The sequence below is a fragment of the Idiotropiscis lumnitzeri genome, chromosome 15 (genome assembly GCF_059441095.1).
Source record: "Idiotropiscis lumnitzeri isolate Australia: NSW breed Sydney's pygmy pipehorse chromosome 15, RoL_Ilum_1.0, whole genome shotgun sequence".
Lineage (NCBI taxonomy): Eukaryota > Metazoa > Chordata > Actinopteri > Syngnathiformes > Syngnathidae > Idiotropiscis > Idiotropiscis lumnitzeri.
The window spans coordinates 3,313,216-3,330,724 of record NC_142405.1 but is presented as its reverse complement, the minus strand read 5'-3'; the positions used below and the strand labels follow the sequence as shown (position 1 = coordinate 3,330,724).

At 43.2% G+C, this 17,509-nt stretch overlaps 3 protein-coding genes and 1 non-coding gene across 5 annotated transcripts; 2 read left to right on the top strand and 2 right to left on the bottom strand.

Moving 5' to 3' along the window:
• The first annotated feature begins 2,073 nt into the window (after nt 1–2,073).
• On the top strand, nt 2,074–3,667 carry rmi2 (RecQ mediated genome instability 2). The gene is made up of 2 exons (XM_088316147.1): nt 2,074–2,468; nt 3,294–3,667. The coding sequence occupies exons 1-2, from the start codon at nt 2,180–2,182 to the stop codon at nt 3,473–3,475; spliced, it is 471 nt and encodes a 156-aa protein (XP_088172273.1). The 5' UTR covers nt 2,074–2,179; the 3' UTR covers nt 3,476–3,667.
• zc3h7a (zinc finger CCCH-type containing 7A) lies at nt 3,560–15,888 on the bottom strand. Of its 2 annotated transcripts, none has more exons than XM_088316140.1 (23): nt 15,789–15,888; nt 11,263–11,371; nt 10,868–10,907; nt 10,598–10,801; nt 9,851–10,009; nt 9,583–9,663; nt 9,432–9,485; nt 9,056–9,095; nt 8,592–8,914; nt 8,269–8,518; nt 7,266–7,294; nt 7,038–7,176; nt 6,793–6,951; nt 6,503–6,708; nt 6,256–6,356; nt 6,003–6,184; nt 5,659–5,732; nt 5,439–5,569; nt 5,260–5,365; nt 5,076–5,184; nt 4,863–4,996; nt 4,597–4,760; nt 3,560–4,109 (listed from the first exon to the last, which is right to left on the bottom strand). In XM_088316140.1, the coding sequence occupies exons 2-23, from the start codon at nt 11,331–11,333 to the stop codon at nt 3,920–3,922; spliced, it is 2,946 nt and encodes a 981-aa protein (XP_088172266.1). In that variant the 5' UTR covers nt 11,334–11,371; nt 15,789–15,888; the 3' UTR covers nt 3,560–3,919. The 2 variants fall into 2 exon arrangements, with proteins under 2 accessions (XP_088172266.1, XP_088172267.1); XM_088316141.1 differs by lacking the exon at nt 15,789–15,888 and adding an exon at nt 12,221–12,427.
• pla2g10 (phospholipase A2 group X) lies at nt 13,665–17,506 on the top strand. Its single transcript, XM_088316146.1, has 4 exons — nt 13,665–13,762; nt 14,662–14,848; nt 15,301–15,407; nt 16,049–17,506. Exons 1-4 carry the CDS (start codon nt 13,726–13,728, stop codon nt 16,195–16,197), a joined length of 480 nt encoding a protein of 159 aa, XP_088172272.1. The 5' UTR covers nt 13,665–13,725; the 3' UTR covers nt 16,198–17,506.
• Nucleotides 16,944–17,015, bottom strand: trnat-cgu (transfer RNA threonine (anticodon CGU)). The gene has a single exon. It is a non-coding gene; the product is annotated as a tRNA-Thr (tRNA).
• Nucleotides 17,507–17,509: the final 3 nt, after the last annotated feature.

Below are 17,509 nucleotides of genomic sequence, written 5' to 3'. Positions count from 1 at the left end.
TCTCAATCGTGTTGACCGTTTTGTTGCTCGTCATCTTGCCTTCATTGAGGGAAACGTGCAATTCTGCTGCAAAACAAAAAAGCTGATGTAGGTCATGTCTTAAGACCTGACGATGCCTCTACTACTTCTCATACTGAGGAAAAAATATATTAAAAAATTATGTTGACCTCTGTGATGAGTCTGATGTTGCTACAGTATTCATACTACTGAAGTTGAGAAATGGAGAGGCTTAGTGGATTGACACCGACCTTGGTATGAGTTGAACAGAAGTTGCCCTGCTGGAAATTCCCAGAAGTCTGATGCTGACAGTTTACTTTTAGAGCAGTCATATCATCTCGAAGAGGATTCTCTAGGACATTATGTGGCATATTGCAGGAGGGCTGCTTTTGACTGGGAGATGCACAATGACCTGGAAAGTAGAGTGAAAGCAGCATCAGAAAAGACAAAGAGCTTCACAAAGCAGTGATTGCTTAATTGTTGAAATGTAAATAGTTTGGGGTTTTGTTTGTTGCTGTTTTCTTTACACATAAAGCTATCGTTTCACCCAAGGTTTCTCTGCAGGCTCTCATCAATTACACACGGACTGTTTTTATATTAATTCAGTTGTTCTCAAATGAGGGAATGCTACATCGAGGGGTGTGTTTATGTTGTTTTTATTTCAAAATAGATCAAGGGATATGTTTCGGCCTCACGTCTGCTATAATTTAAGAAATAATCACATAGCTTTAATGACTACTGATGAAATAAACACGTGAGCAGCAGAACAACATATTAAAAGAAATAAGATCGAATTTAAAGTAATTTACAGCAGTGAAAACAGGAAGGTTTTAAGATTACTGTATGCTAGCAAAAAAGCTACAACAGTGAGTTTGACATGTTTACCTGAAGTTCGTCCGGCAACAGTTGCTTTCCAGGATCATGAAGAATGTAAAATGCGCAAAAACATACAAAACATCGGTTCATTCCAGGAACTAGTTTATAACCTGGAATTAATAACAAATACGAGTGATTCAAGTGATTGACTGAACGCGGTAGCGCGATACCGAGCTCCTTGTTCGACAGCAAAACAAAACAAACTGACGCTGGCGCGTTCCTGTTTGTGACGTCACCGCGTGAATTAAAACGTGTAATATCTTTCGAACCGGAGCAGCACAAACGAAAATTTTAACAGCACAAACGGGCACAAACGTAGCACAAACGAATGGCACCATTCCCAAGTCAATCGGATGAAAATGGGGGGCTGGGTGACGTCACCACTCGAAATTAAAACGTGTCATATCTTTCGAACCGGAGCAGCACAAACGAAAATTTTAACAGCACAAACGGGCACAAACGTAGCACAAACGAATGGCACCATTCCCAAGTCAATCGGATGAAAATGGGGGGCTGGGTGACGTCACCACTCGAAATTAAAACGTGTAATATCTTTCGAACCGGAGCAGCACAAACGAAAATTTTAACAGCACAAACGGGCACAAACGTAGCACAAACGAATGGCACCATTCCCAAGTCAATCGGATGAAAATGGGGGGCTGGGTGACGTCACCACTCGAAATTAAAACGTGTCATATCTTTCGAACCGGAGCAGCACAAACGAAAATTTTAACAGCACAAACGGGCACAAACGTAGCACAAACGAATGGCACCATTCCCAAGTCAATCGGATGAAAATGGGGGGCTGGGTGACGTCACCACTCGAAATTAAAAAGTGTAATATCTCTGGAACGGAAGCAGCACAAACGAAAATTTTAACAGCACAAACGGGCACAAACGTAGCACAAACGAATGGCACCATTCCCAAGTCAATCGGATGAAAATGGGGGGCTGGGTGACGTCACACTCGAAATAAAACAAAGTGTAATATCTTTCGAACCGAAGCAGCACAAACGAAAATTTTAACAGCACAAACGGGCACAAACGCAGCACAAACGAAACAAACTATTTCCACCTATTTTTGCAACAAATGGGGGGCCAACTTCACGCAGGTTTAAAACGGCCACTTTTTTTAAATCTCCGAAACAAGTAAATCCACTTCCTGTGCCATGTTCGACGCTTTTGTTTTGAAATGCGCTCACAGGAAATGACGTATATTAAAGTCGCCGACCCTCACGCGGGAATATAAAAAAACTCGGTTCTTGTTTACAAATTCACAAACGACAGCAACGTGTAATATGGCGTAATGGACACACCAGATAATGCAGCCGGTGAGAGGAAGCGCGCCCCGCCGGTGAAAGTCCTTTCCGGCCAGCTGAGGACGGCGACGGAGGTGCGGGGGAGGTCCGCCGGGGCTGGCTGGCTCGTCAGGCTTGGCAAGGATCGCTCTCTGCGGGTCTCGCTGGTGTGGATGCAGGGCACCGTGCTGGAAGTGCAACTGGCGCTCAACAGCGTGCTGCTCATGGATGAGACGGGCACGTTCGCCGTCCAGGGCGTCGGTAGCATCCCCAAAGGCAAACCGTGTTTGGCTTCAGGTGCTTCAACCTTTAACCTTTCTGACGGCTTCCTGTGATTTGTCGAGAATTGGAGGACGATTTAAACTGAGCCATCACGTCCAGTTATTGTATAAATTTACAATGCTTTTTATTTAAACACCTCTTTTTGTATTACTCTAATCGCCGTGACAGTGCTGCAAATAAATTATATTCAAATAAATGCGAGTATTAAGCTAAGTGTGTTTGCAGCTATTCGTTGGTTTTGAGTGACGCACATCAGAACGTGGAAAACAGAAAATTCGACTTACCTTTAGGTCGACCCAAGAGTGATGTCACTTCGACCAAGCCACGTTTTCCCTTCCTTTAGAAATTGCAGTAAAAGTTATGTGCTACAACAAAATGTATCAAATACAAGGAAGGCGGATCAATAAAATCCTACAGGAAAAAAAAAATCACGTTCAAAACTTCACAAGAGCAATTTGGTATGAATTACATTGAAGAATCACGTTTGCAAGTTAAACATTTTCCTCCGAACCATCAAGCGGTTCTATTTGAGCCCAATAAAATCTGCCTAGCAACAAGTGGCTGGGCTAATGAGTTGTGTCCATCGACAATGCTGTTAATTTTTCTACCGCCATTCTTGTACGACGCTTGCATCAGGTGGCATCTGTCAACTTACAAAATCGTGACTCAAAGGGAGCAAGCCATTTTTTTCAGCACTTTGGTCATTTGTAAAAATGGGAAATTCACTTAACTGTGACTTGGATTCCAACCCGACGCCAGCAATAACTGCATTAAATTCTTTAACTTGTATTTGGTGACCTAAACATGACACTTTTTAACGGCCCCCACTACCCCCCCAAGGTAAATACGTGATGGTGATGGGCATCGTCCAAGCCGTGTCTCCGGAGCCGGTGATCCGCGCCGTGAAGCTGGCCGACCTCTCCGAGAGCGCCACGCTGCACAGACAGATGTGGAAGCTGGAGGTTGAGGACCTGCAGCGGGTGCTGGTCGCCAGGGGATGTCCCGCCTCTGTCGGCCCATGACTGCTGGAAATAAAGACCTTACCAGGCACTGTGACTATCATCTGAATAAATTAACTTCTGAACAGAAACGGACGTCCTTAACCATTAAAGAATAGAAAGGAGCTTTATTTGGTGTGTTGGCTGTTGCTAGTGGTAATATTAGTAACTGTGGCCAACGTATGTTGATTTTATTAAAACAAGCGGTTAAACCTGTGTATGTGAGTTGAAAACTGTCAAAAAGCGTGCTACTTCAATCACCCTCTTCAGATGAGCGGCGCTCGCAAAGCTTCTTGGTTTAACGCTTCCGTTTGTCCGATTGTCAACAAAGCGGATGCCGATCGTCCTCGGACTGGTTTGGTGCCGCTCTAAAATAATGTCGTGATCCATCCTGACGCACTTGCTGGACACGTTAGAGATCAACCTCAAGTTGGGAGTACTGCTTGTCTTCACGTGATCGTCATGCCATTACTTGATATCCTTAAGGAGAAAACTGTATTTTCCAAAGTCATTGTCATTGGGTGCTATAAGATGGTCTTTTCTGGCTTTCGCCAGTTTCATCAAAAGCACTTCCCGCCGCTCCATCCACTCCTGCAGCTCCTGCTCGCCGTGGGCCAGCTTGCACGAGTCGTCCTCTGTGCACGTCCCTATGTGGAACCTGTCGCAACACGCCAAGCGTCAGTCGCTTGTTTACACCAACAGTTTAAGACAAAATATCACAAAATGCTTTGAAAGACCTTAATGATAGGTATGAAAAACGATCAGATTTTTTTGGACGTGGATTTAAAAGCATTTACACTTGGGGCCGCCTTCACATCTGTTGGCAGCTCATTCTATTTGCGTGCAGCATAACGGCTAAATGCTGCTTCACCGCGTTTGCTTTGAGCTTCACTAATTGACCCGCGTCTGCAGACCTCAGAGCTCGACTGGGTTTGTATTTCCATGAGCATGTCTTTAATATAAAAAGGATCTGAACCATTCAGCAATTTCTTCCGATTTTAGAAAGTACGAGGCTAATTTAACGTCTCAAGTTCCAGCGATCACTTTACGCCAACATTTCGCTTTGCAGCAAATATATGCCAACATTTGAAGCTAAAAGCGGTTTCGTAGTTGTCTTGTGTGTTCGGTGCTCCCACAAAGCTTACCTCTCACAGACTTTGAAAGTGCCGGTGGGAAATCGATACTGCCAGCAGTTGTGATCGTCCTCGGAGGTGAAGACTCGCTCTTTGTGTTTTTCCGAGGTGATGTGCTGCTGCCACTGCTTCTCGCTGTTGCAATTCTTACCGCACAGCCAGCAGTGATTGCCGGCCTGCAACCAGCGCACAGACGCTACACTTAGTTGTCATCAAATAAAAAGTTGTATTTCATTTTAACGTACAAAAATATAAATGTGACTTTGTTGCCAACTCACCACTTCTTCCATATAATCTGTTGGCATGTGGATGGGCTTGCCGTTCTCCCTCACAGAAACATTTGCGTTCTCCTCACCCCAGCCCACCTTCTGAAATTGCAGCCACCTGTCGTAAAGTTGATCTGCGTCTCCAACTAGAAAAGCGCAAAACACGGTTGCTGACGTCGCATCGGGTCGGCCGTTTGAATTGCGCGGGAAAAGGAGGGCACTCACTGTTGCTTTCCTTCATGAAGGTCCAAAGGTCTCGCTCCTCCGTGCTGTGAGCAAAAGTGCAGTTGCCGACATATTGACACTTCTTACCGGCTGCCACGTGCATACAAATCTAATGGGTTTAAAATAATACATACATTAAAAAACAGAACACATGGTGACTTTTGAGTTTTTGTTGGACATGCACCTCAAACTGAGCTGGAATGGGCTTTTTGGTAGGAAGGGCTCGAACCGTTGTCCACTTTTTCCTTTCATTGGAACTTACGAGCACCACACGCTTGTCTTTGGCCCACCTGCGAAAGAAAAAGACCAGCTGAGCACCAGCCACCGGCAGTCTCGTCACTTCCCGCCGGCATGTCAACTTACGTGTGCCTCGCCTTGGCTGTGCAATATTTTTTATTCTTGTCCGCTTCACTTAGCTGCCCGTTTCGCCAACACTGGCTACAAACGAACATCATCTTTAAATTTTGAGGCCCGAACCTTCTTTGACCTACAAACTGATGGATGATCACATGAGAAGGACAAGTCAGTCTTTATTTTTTTTGCAGAAAAAAAATAAATAAATTTTGACAACGTGAAGTGTTACCTGGCCACCTTGAAGTGCAATATTGGCCTTCCAATATGTGGTAGCCTCTTGAACAATACTTTCGTGACTGATACCTGTGCGATAACAACAAATAAGTCCAATTCTATAGAATGTGACAGTAAATTGACTTTTTATTAAAACACCTGTGAACTGTTTTAAAGTGTTGAAAAAAAAATTGTCTACTTCAAGTCAGAAGCACTGGACCATTATTTTGCAGGTCTGCTTAAGTCATTCACGACCAAAAACGGATCTTTGACGTCTTTAGCCGTCAATGGCAGTGAATGAGTTAATGACTTGTACTTTTTTTTTTTTTCTTCCTAATTTACAAACAAGAAGAATCTTACGTCGCTCATGCTGCAGCATCCAGACCTTGAGCTCAGTGAGGCTGTGAGCGTAGAAGCACTCGTCCTCTCTCATGCAGCCGTAACGCACTTCGTGTCGACACAGGTCAAGCTGGCACTGCTGATTCAACATTCGGATTTTGGAATACTGGACTGTGCTGTCCTTTAAAATGTGCACCAAGCACCTGGCGGACAAACGGAGCAAGTCAATGACGTTTTCTGCTTCCTGGATGAAAAATGGCCGCCAAGTACTTACTTATGTTTCTCAAAGTCGTGCTTGGTGACCGGGTGAGAGCAAAGCGACGGGTTGTCTTTGTTGGTTTTGCTGATTATTCTCGGTTTGTGGTCAAAACACACCTGAGGACAAAAATAAATAAAATGCACCTTTAGTCTTTTGAGCAAGTCTGCTTTCAGCCCAACAACAAATCGCAGCACCACTGACAGCCGCTGTGCCTTTTCCGCCACATTTAAAATGCTGACGTGCCGTGAAGCCGCGTACTCACTCCGCACAGAAAAACAAAAATCTCAGGGTGCTCCTGTAAGATCTTGGCCACGGTCAGCCTCACGTGGGAGCTGGGCCCGAAAGGGTCAAAGAGAAGTTCCCGGGATATAAGGCCTATCCGCTCCAGTGTCCAAACGTCAATCTCCTCCTGACAGTAAGCAAACGTGCAGTGACCGGGATAGAGACATTCTTTTCCCGCAGTCACCTCTGGCCAAAAAAAAACGGAAAAGCATTTCAGATCAACTAAGAGTGTGTTCTCAGGCATCAATACAACTACGATTTGAAGTGTACCTTTGCAAATGTAATAAGGTCCAACATATTGCGTTTTTGTGGGTCTGGGTCGAATAAGTTTCCATCTTTTATCATTTAAAAGTTTGAGTCTGCCCAGTAAGAAGTCCTTTTTGCATTTGTGCTCGTCGCTATGAAGCGTGTAATCCAACACGCCGGTTCCTGTAAACAGCGAGCACATTACAGATGAGATGGCTATCGTCTACTTTCCCCCCCTCCCAACGCAAGACGAAGAATACGCTCCTCACCTTTTCGGATGTAGCAGAGCGAACACGCCTGTTTGAATTCATGAGTTTCGGCTAAGGGGTTCTTGCTCACGCCGACTGAAGTGCCCTTGACCTCGGGCATGCCCACAGCCATTCCCATGGGCGTTTCACTGTTGCTCAGCTGTTTCCGACAAAACATTGAAAGTGAATGGTCAAAATGTGTCAAGTCCACACGGTTATGTCATCGTGCGCGTCCCGGAAAGCAATTACCTGCGGCATGAATGTATTTGAAGAATAATCTGAAAATGGACAAGCATGGCATTTGTGAGTGTCACCTTATTCTCGGTTACAAGTCGACAGTCGTGCGGGATTTAAAATTATTTCTAGAGAATTCATTGCAATAGGGCTTTTAAAAACTCCTCAAAATGTGTCCTGATGTGAACAGCTTGGCCATAATTTTTTTTTTTCAAGGACAAAAGTCTTGACGATTCAACCAACCACATATTTGAACTTTATCTGCGTCAAGTACGGTAATGCGAACATTCCCAGTGTGCATCGAAGAGCTCAGCACACCAAATCTTAATCGTGAAGTGCAACCTGACCGCTGACAACATACCAGAGTCAACAACAGCCCAAATTCCTGAACATCAACAGTCGGAAGATTGTCTTTCTTAAAAAACATTTGTGAGTCCAACGGATCAACAGCAAGTCGTGTTATATTTTATTGCTGCTACAGCTTAAATAAGCGACAAGACTTTTGTCTGGAATTGGATTAAAAATCTAATTGGAAGTACAATTTCCAACATATCAGATGGTGTGACCTCCTGTGAGGTCCTGACTGGTTTTTACTTCATATAAAATAATAATAATAATAATAATATAATAGTAATATCTTTAAAATAAAAAACATTTTGTCTGTGAATGTGACTTAAATTAAACAGGAAGATGAAGAAACCGTGTGACTTTTTAGAACCACTTTGGGCAAATTGAAGACATCACTCTCTAAATTTGGAGATGGTTTCAACATTATTGTCACTAATTTAATAATAAAACATTTTAAAAGACATTATTACTTAACTTTTAATGGAAAAGTTTATAACATTTTTGTCTGATGTATTTTTAAGATTAACGCAGTAACTTTGGGGAAAAGAAATATCAAACTCAAGACTATTCGAAGATCTACAGACACCCTGTATTTCATTTTGAACTAAAAAAATCGTGAGAGTTGTCACATGTGGATAGACGACAAGAGAAGAAGGGTGAGCAAGCGTACCTATTTTCGGATCTGATAAGGAGAGGCTATCCAGTGTGTCAATGGGCTGTGGGAGCGTCTCAAAAGTGTCCATCCCAAAATAAGTACTTGATCCTAATTGGTGATACAGCGGCGGAAGATTGACCGTGCACTGCTGAGCGCTTGCTAGGAAAGGGTTGATATGAGACGGCATGAGGAAGGGACTCGACATGGAGTTGGCCGAGGGCATCGCGGGGGGCAAAGGAAGAGGGCCCGTCATCGTGGGGATGCCCTGAGAGGAGAGAGACAACGCAGTTAAGTCACAAGCGAGACTTCGTGGGAGGAGACGCTTCGAAAACACAAACCATAGTCAAGTCCGGGCCTACGTGGTCCAGCAGGTCATCCAAGTCGTTGCCGATGATGTCCCCCTCCAAGTCTTGGCTGGTCTCGAGTAGAGAGTGCGGCGTATTCGTTCGGCAGCCATTCATAAAGGCGTTCATGGCGAGAGGGGCGGGCGAGGGTGAAGACGCGGGGCGGGATAACGACTCAAAGCCCGGAGGCTCAGACGGAGGCATGGATGGGATGTTGCTGGGGAGACGAAGATTATCTACCGCTGTGTCATTTAGCAGCGGCACGTGGACCGGTGTGGGAACCACAACACTGCTGACTGGCAACAACTCAGGCACTTCTGGAATACGCAAGGAAAAAAAATGAAAAATTCAAATGTTATGATCAGAGTCAAAAGTGATTTCAAATATATACTTTTACTCATGTTTAGGACACTTAGTCTTCAATTTGTTTTTAAGGAGCAAATCAGCTTTTTGCTTACCAATTTCTATTTCTTCAACTGAGGATAAGTTTTGGGATGCCTGAACAAGTGCAAGAAGAAAGTCGGTGAAATGGTGCATTTCTTGGCAAGCGGGACATTAAAAAGGTGGAGTTTGCAGTTCAGTTTTCACTGCTCGCAAGATCGGAACGTAGCCTCACTCCAGTCCACCTCCTCCCCCCCTCACGCACCCGACTAAAGCCACGCCCCTCACAAACACGCACACGACATATTTCAAATAATAAATAAAATCAAATTATCCGAAGAAGATGGGGCCAGAGGGGAAATATCTTTCAAAAGCTTATTTTGATAATAGTTTAATTATTTTTTTAAACCTGCAAACACCACCTTTGATAGATTGTTGCTGCTGGATTGTTACCTGGTCACAAGCGGCATCCTGATGACTCGATCCCCGCAAAACATTCAAGGCCGGCTGAAAAAAAAAAAAACACTCGTACATTTCTTACATGGTAGCGTCTCTTTAATTGATACGATCAACATTTTTGTCAGCTGATGAGGGCGACATTTACCTTCGTCCTTACGTAAGCTTTCCGAATTTTCAGTCCTAACGTTTTGGCGAGGTCTTGAGTCAGTCGTATAACACTGGCATCCTGACAGAGAAAACACATTCGGACCTTCAGACAACGTACACTTTCAGCAGTGCCTCTTCTTTAGAATCATTTGCAATTCATTGTGAGTGTTTTATGAACAGCAAATTTGTTTTTGGCTATGCATGCTGGCGTCCTGGCCGACGTGAGCAAAACGGGGGCGCCTCCCACCTTGTTTTTTTTCCCTCACCTGAGGCACAGCGAGCGAGCACTTGGCCACAGCGTCGTAGGCCTCTTGATGCCTCCCCATCTCCTTTAACGACTTGGCTTTTCTGTACAGCGCTTTGTAGTTGCCGTCATTCAACTGCAAGGCCTTTTCACAGTCTTCTAGTGCGAGATCGTACAATCCCTGAGAAAAGAGAGATTGTGCTCAAAAGTCTCAAAAGAACGACAAGTCAATCATAAACACACAAGAGTGCTGTTTTACTGCTACTTCACAATTCAAGGTAGTTCTTTCAAAACGCAAAGTTGTCTTCCAAGAGCATCATTCTCAAGGATTTAACACGCCGCCTTCAAAGGAATAGCTCACTTTCTGAAAATGAGGCCTGTCCAGTGACTAGTGGAAGTATTTTCAAACACTTACGACAAAGTTGCCAACGTTGACACATGACAAGCAGTTGGACGAGGCTCGATGCAGAAATACATCAACAATCTCGACTTTTTTGGGCGGCAGTACGCCATACAGTGTGATTCAGAGTCCATGCGAGTGACACAATTTGTTTAGAAAAACAATAACAGAGCCTTTTCACAGACATGAAAGCAAGAAAAATCAACGATGATTCCGTTTCAGCGAGAAGTCCCCCGTCAACCACGTGAACAAGCCGCAACATCTGCAGTTCAACGAGCTCATGTGTTTACAATTCCATCAACGTCATATTTCAGAATTTAGCAATGTAGTAGTTTGGACGCCCCACTGGGGAGTTGTCCGGCAACTCACCGGAATGATGTTGAGGTAGGCGGCGGCTCGGTTTGCGTAAAGCTTCTCCAATAAACCCGTTACCACGGAGATGTCCTCCGAGTTGGCGTAATCGGCTATACTCAAGGCTTCTGTGTACATCTCGATGGATTTTGTCCAGTCGCCTTCTTTAAAAACGTCGTTTCCTTCTCCGAAAAGATTCCAAATAAGATCCTTAACAAACACCTGAAAAGTCAAACAATGTTAATACTTCAGGTGATACTCAGGTTTAATAATATATTTATAGCTTACTTCATAATTATCTTGACTTCCAGGATAAGGTAGCGTTGATCTACAAGGAAAAGAGTCATGTTATAATAATTTGATTTCAAAATATATATTGGATGACAAGGCTTGGCAAGTTATATTCAAGGCAAAATGGGGTTTGCATTAGCCAAATGTTGTGAAAATGTTGCTGTACATGCAGGTAGATGCCTAAACCAAGAGAAGGAAAAACACAACAATGACATCCACATAGAACTTATTTGGGATCATTTAAAGCTTCGTTACATAAAACTTTGAGGAAGTGCCCATTACTCAAGTTGTGAGGAATAACCAGTTTGATTTTAGGCAACACCAACTTCAGCTCCATCTTCAGATTGCGCCACGCCGCGCACCGAATAGGACTGTCCGCCGTTCACACTTACTGGATGAACTGTAGCCCTTTCTGAATCTGCTGACATCGACTCTTTCTGTCCAAGGGACTCAATCCAGACATGATCGCTTGCTCTTGTATCCACCGTTGGGTGTCAGTGCCTGGGAAATAAACACAACACAACCGGCTTTTATTCAATCGTAGTAAAACACAGACACAAATAGATAGTCCAGCATACACTCCCCCATTATGATCACTTTCGTTCTGGACTTCCGTGTTGGATAGTGACGTCATATGCGTCACGCCGGAACTGTAATATGTTATTAATGATCTGTTCAATTGATTTGCGACAAATCAAAAAGGTCAGATCAGAATAAGGTTCGTCAAACGGACACGGTATCGGTTGAATGGGTGCTACAGTAACTTTTTAATGAGTGATGAAATACGCCTACCAAATGTTTGGACCATTTTGCGCCTCATGTCAGAGTAAAATTCATGTCAAGTTGGGCTGGAGGATGTGAAACAGAAAGTAATCGGGACGGGTCACGTCTGCCCTGTTAAAAGGCGCCACATTCTACAGACGTGTCGTGGTAACAAACAGTCAACAGGGTTGTTGTTCTTCACGACGACAGGCTGACGTTTCGTCCGAGTCGCTGTTTGTGTCACTCGGTGTGCTCACGGCGGCTCGTAAACGGACGTGTCCGATGATGGACGCATGACAATGGCGCACGTGTGGTACCCGGACCTGTGTCTTCATGGTTAGGCAGTTGTGTTCTCGCGGGGCATTATAGAACCACAACAGCGAATCCTTACAGAGAAACGCGGACGTAACTAGCAACACGATGCTACCTGGCGTAGTTTCTAGGAAGTAGACTGGACCACAACAAAGCAGAGACACGTCCGAAGTTTAAATAGTTTCCTGCGCAGACAAGAGTGACTTGTTCCATCATTTTCTTCTTTTTTTGTCAAACATCCCACATTGTTTAACCCTGGCAGCAGTGTACACTTACCTGAATGGTTGATGTAAGAAAAACAAACCCTAAATCCTGCAGCATCCGAGGAGGGAAACGCGATGTTTCGATTTCGTATTAAACAAAAAAACTGATTACAAAATAGGCTAAATGTGAAGCATCGCCAAAGGCCGCCTTGAGCTTCTTCTTCTTTGCTGAATAAACAACGAGAACGTTCAACTGCTGCACACTGCTGCCCCCTACAGCGAGGGGGGGGACTAGCAGGTATTCAAACGGTACTCGCCATGTTTTACATCGCACCAAAATTTACAGTGTTTTTTAATTTTTATTTTTAATAAAGCAGTTCTGATCCGAGGAATAGCTTGAAATCGGATAAACTAAGATAAGTGTTGAACTTGCAGGTCTAAATAAAAAAGGCAAGGTTAGGTTACCCGAAACATAGGCCTAATTTATTCAACTTAACTTTATTTGTAGAGCACTTAAAAACACTCAAGATCTTCATGAAGTATAAATCTGACATATTTTTTTTAAAACAAATTAATCACGTGAAAATAGTAAACACCATAAAACATGTGTCCCAAGTCTCATGTTGAGTAAACGTTTTAGAATTATTTAAAAATCCTTTGAGATGAACTGGAGAAGTGTCACACATTTATAGGAACTTCAGCAACAGAGTCGGGAACATCATCATGAATAATGTTTCTTTTCCATCGTTCAAAAGAATTCCAAATGTGTGTTCATTTGCCTATTTCATGAGATTTAGAGTATTTTTGGAGGGTTGGAGATTGACTTGATTTGTTACTTGAATTGTTTTATTCCAAAGTACAATGAAACATTGATCAGTATGATTTTCAATTTTCCAAAAAAATAAAATAAAATAAAATTTAGGCCCGGTAGTGTATTTCTCTCATTTCAGGTACAACAATTCTCCGGATGGTTGGATATCGTGATTGAGGTGGCACGACGGACGAGTGCGGTTAGAAATTTGAATCCTTCCTGTGTGGACTTTGTACTTTGTTTTTAGGTTTTACGACAGTGATACATTAAAACAACAGTGACTCCGGAACAGATGAATCCTCTTTGGATAGTTTTCAAGTGAGGTAGGCCTGCAGTCGGATCACAACAGAGGCTTGTTCTGTCCTTGAAGAGATTCTCAGGATACGTATCCTTGGAGAAAAAGACATTTTATTCCACTGATAATCCAGTGTCGTCTTTCAGCGTGTTCCATTCAACCAAGTTAACATTTGTAATGCCGATAGATGAGTTGAAATCTCACTGGACCAGTTTAGTTAGGTTTGCCGAACATTCATTTGCAACAATCAACTTGATTACGTTTGTGGTACGGAATGTATGCAGTGAACAAATAAAATTAATTCGTTTGACGAACGCTGGATCGGCTTAGCTGGCCAATGGGATGCTCAGGAGATTATTCAGACGACATCTAAAAAAAGCTCCACACTCCCATGTTGCACACACACACACACACACACACACGGTGCGGATGTGAGCAGTGTGCAGCTCAGTAGCCTGAGTTGTCGCATGCCATGACTGCCTTTCACCACGCACTTCTGCTCTTCGCAGGTAAGTTGGCTTTTTAACTTTAGCGTCGAGAACACGAGTCTTTTTAAAATCGGCCAAGGAGTCAAAATTGACAGCCTGAATGGGGGACTTGTCTTCTCCCAGGTAGAAAAGAACTAAAAATTCCTCCGCATGCTTTTTTTTTTTTTTTTTTTTTTTGCAATGTGTCATACTTTGTTCAGATGAAAACTATTTTGACCAATTTCTCAAACAAATCTAGAGAAATATTATTCCATCAACGGAACTAATCTGACACATGGATTGCCATAGTTTTTTTTTTTTTTTTTTAGTTTTTTACTTGCAGAAAGTGAAGTGAGCTTCTTGACACATGTTGATTGGCTTTCAGTTTGGAAATTATTTTAGAAAAAAAAAATGTCCTGTCTGAGGAATAATGACCCTGCTGCGACTGTTTTGCTTTTTTTTTGTGTCTTTAAAAAAAGACTCTTACAATAAAACAATTTATTCAATTTTGAGTTCCGAAAAATGAATGTTTATTTTCATATTTCCTCTCGCAGCGCATTTCTGTCTATAGATCATCCATATTTCAGGCATGTATGAGCATTTTCCAATGAGTAAGTGCAAAGTCAACTCAGTTGGCAAGAATGTCTGTGTTTGTGCGACCACTTGTCTCTGGGCAGCCACTTGGATCACGTGTGAGAAAAGGTGAAATAAGGCAAATTAGAACCGAAAAGGAATCAAATATGGATTTGGAGCCACACAATAGTCCAAAATGTCTTGCTAGAATTAAAAAAAAAAATCGCAGATTCTTTAGAGATGTGTCTCAATACATTTTGTCCATAAAATAGGATTTATTTTTAGCTTTAAACCCAAAAATATGACGCCAAAATAGATTTACGATTTCTTAAAAGTGTCAAAGTGAGCTGCTCTTTGTTCTGTCGCAGCGGCCGCGGCCGTTGCGGCGTCTGACGCCTCGGCGTCCGCCCTCTCATCCACGCGCTCCAAACGAGGTCTGCTGGAGCTGGCGGGAATCATCAAATGCAGCACGGGGAGACTGGCTTTGGCTTACGCTTCCTACGGGTGCTACTGCGGACTGGGGGGCAACGGCTGGCCGCGGGACAGGACCGACTGGTGAGTGCAAAGGCCCCCCGCAACACCCCCGCCCCTCCCGTTTCACCACACAATTTCAAGGCTGCTTTTGTTGTTCGCTGCAAATATCGCCTTGGGTGTACCTGATTATAGTGGCAAAAAATCCCAGTTGACACCCTTGACATGACCCACCTACGCATTATGTGGCTCCCAGGGTACGAATTAGCGCCTGTGACTGTGCAGTTTCCCAATTTCTTTTTGGGGAAGCCTCAAATGCCGTATTGAGCCGACTTCCCGATCCCACACCCAAATCTTAATTGTCTCCCTCTTTTCATGATTTCTACCTCACAGCTGCCATCAAACCACTCTGGTGGCCACGCTCCCCTCCCGCCCGCCTTTAAAATAACGTGCGATTCCACCCAGCACTTTGCGACCCGGCCGACAACCTAAATTCGGTTTGACGCTCGCTCACACAATATTCATTTTGGCCACAGGTGCTGCCACAAACACGACTGCTGCTACGGCAGCGCCGAGCGCCAGGGCTGCCAGACAAAAACAGACCGCTACGATTGGACATGCGATGACAAAACAGCTGACTGTGGTATTTTTTTTTTCTCTCTCGCTCTCATATCTATTGTGCATATAAAACAGCAAAACCTCAAAAGTAAAAAATGTGCTCAAAATGGATGTCATGCATGTGTCAGGCCGGTAATTAGCGCAGGTGTTTTGATTTTTCTTTGACTTTTTTCCCAACACTTCCAAACTGCAGAACCCAAAGAACACAGCTCCAGGTTTATGTGCAACTACAGTGCCATTAATGACCCCCTTCGTTGAAATCTAAAAAAGTTGTTAAACTGCCCTGGGCCAGATCAATTTCAGGGAAAAAAAAAAAAAAAGTTTGATAACCCAAACCAATCTGAAATGTATTTGATCATCTTCCTATGAACAACACAAGAAAATAAAGACAATGTGTAGCACATACCTGCACAACATGCCTGGAGGGGAACGAGCAAGTACAACAAAGATGGCGCAATGCTTGATTAGCTTTCTTCAACCACGCCTTTGAATATTTAAAGGAGTGCCTGGGAAAAAACAAAAGCACATGATTGGACTATATAGACAATGTTTTCAATCACACTTGTCCGATTTTTGGTTCAGGTCACCATATTAAATGTATCAATCTGTGCCATCTGGTCAAATCCTCTTTTCTATTGACTAACATGAGTGTGTCATCCCTTGCAGATGATTTGACGGACACGTGTGAGAAACTTCTGTGTAATTGTGACCGAGACGCTGCCAAGTGCCTGCGAAACGCATCCTACAAAAGGAAATACGCCCTGTGGCCGAATTGGTGGTGTGGCGACCGCCAGCCGATGTGTACCATGTACTGACTCAAAACAAAAAATTATGACGATGGGAGAAAATTAGATTTATAATTCATAACCGCACACTGTTGCAACAGTGCCGCTTTTATTCGCTTAATTACTGAGTGAGACACTAAATGCCTTGTCAAAGTAAAATTGGTCTTTTGGCTCCTTGGGAACTGTAAGCAACTAGAGAAACAGGAAGTTTGTAGTTTACTTTTTTTTTTTAAGTCTTTGATGAATTACATCACAGGGTGGTGTTTTCCACTGAGTCATCCTAATAGTGTGAATGGAGTAACAGCGTCAAGCTTTAACTTTAGGTGAAGGAGACGTACGTGGACGGTGAGTGGGAAAAACACCAACATTTGTTGTAAATCAAGCGGTAACAGTGTGCCTTCTCGTTCGTAACCAAGAAACGTAAACCGAGTACGCCTTCAACTGTGGGTTTGTGATTTTAAATAAGTCACTACCCAAAGCTGCCAGGAGGTGACGCCATATTCGGACTACAACAGTATAAGTCTCGTAGTGACGCCAAGGAGTTTTATTAGTTACCGTTAGAACTTTTGAGTCCTACGTCGCCAAGAACACAGCCCCTTCTTCGCTATTTTTATGTAATATACACAAATAAACGACATCTGTGGCTTTGTCTTTGTTGCTGGTGAAGTAAAACCTTGACTCTTTGGTAGGGCGCCATAAAGACTGTGGAGCCGAGTAATCGAGATGACGTAAGATGAGAATTATTTGCAATATTTCTAAAAAGCGTTCTAAGTAAAAGGCACGGACGGGGTTCGAACCCGCGATCTTCGGTTTACGAGACCGACGCCTTACCACTTGGCCACCGCGCCTGCGCCAACCGTGTCATACACAGTGTATATGATAGTAATACTCTAAGTAGTGCCGAAAAAGAAACCATCCAAACCAAATATATACATAAAAAATTAATCGTGAGAAAGGGGAGAAAAATACTGCAGAAGAACAGTTTAGTTATTTTCACATTTCTAGTACAGTTGCATTTAATCTTTAACAAAAAAAAAATATTTTATTTGTGTACCATTTTCATTGAACTTGTGTGTGCAATACAATTAATTGGAACACCATCTACAGTTTCTTTTCCAGCATTTAAGGACAATGTTAATGTTCAAACTGCATAATTTTCCGGCAGTGCCTTACGAGAACAGCAAATATATATATTTTTTGTAATAAACCCTACATCTTGTTTAAATTTTGAACACTGCAGCCTGTTATGGTTCTGTATTTTAATGTTTGTTATGACCATGGAATAGCTGAACCTCCGCTCACTGGGCCATCCGCTCGATGAATCGAGTCACCGCCGTTCAGC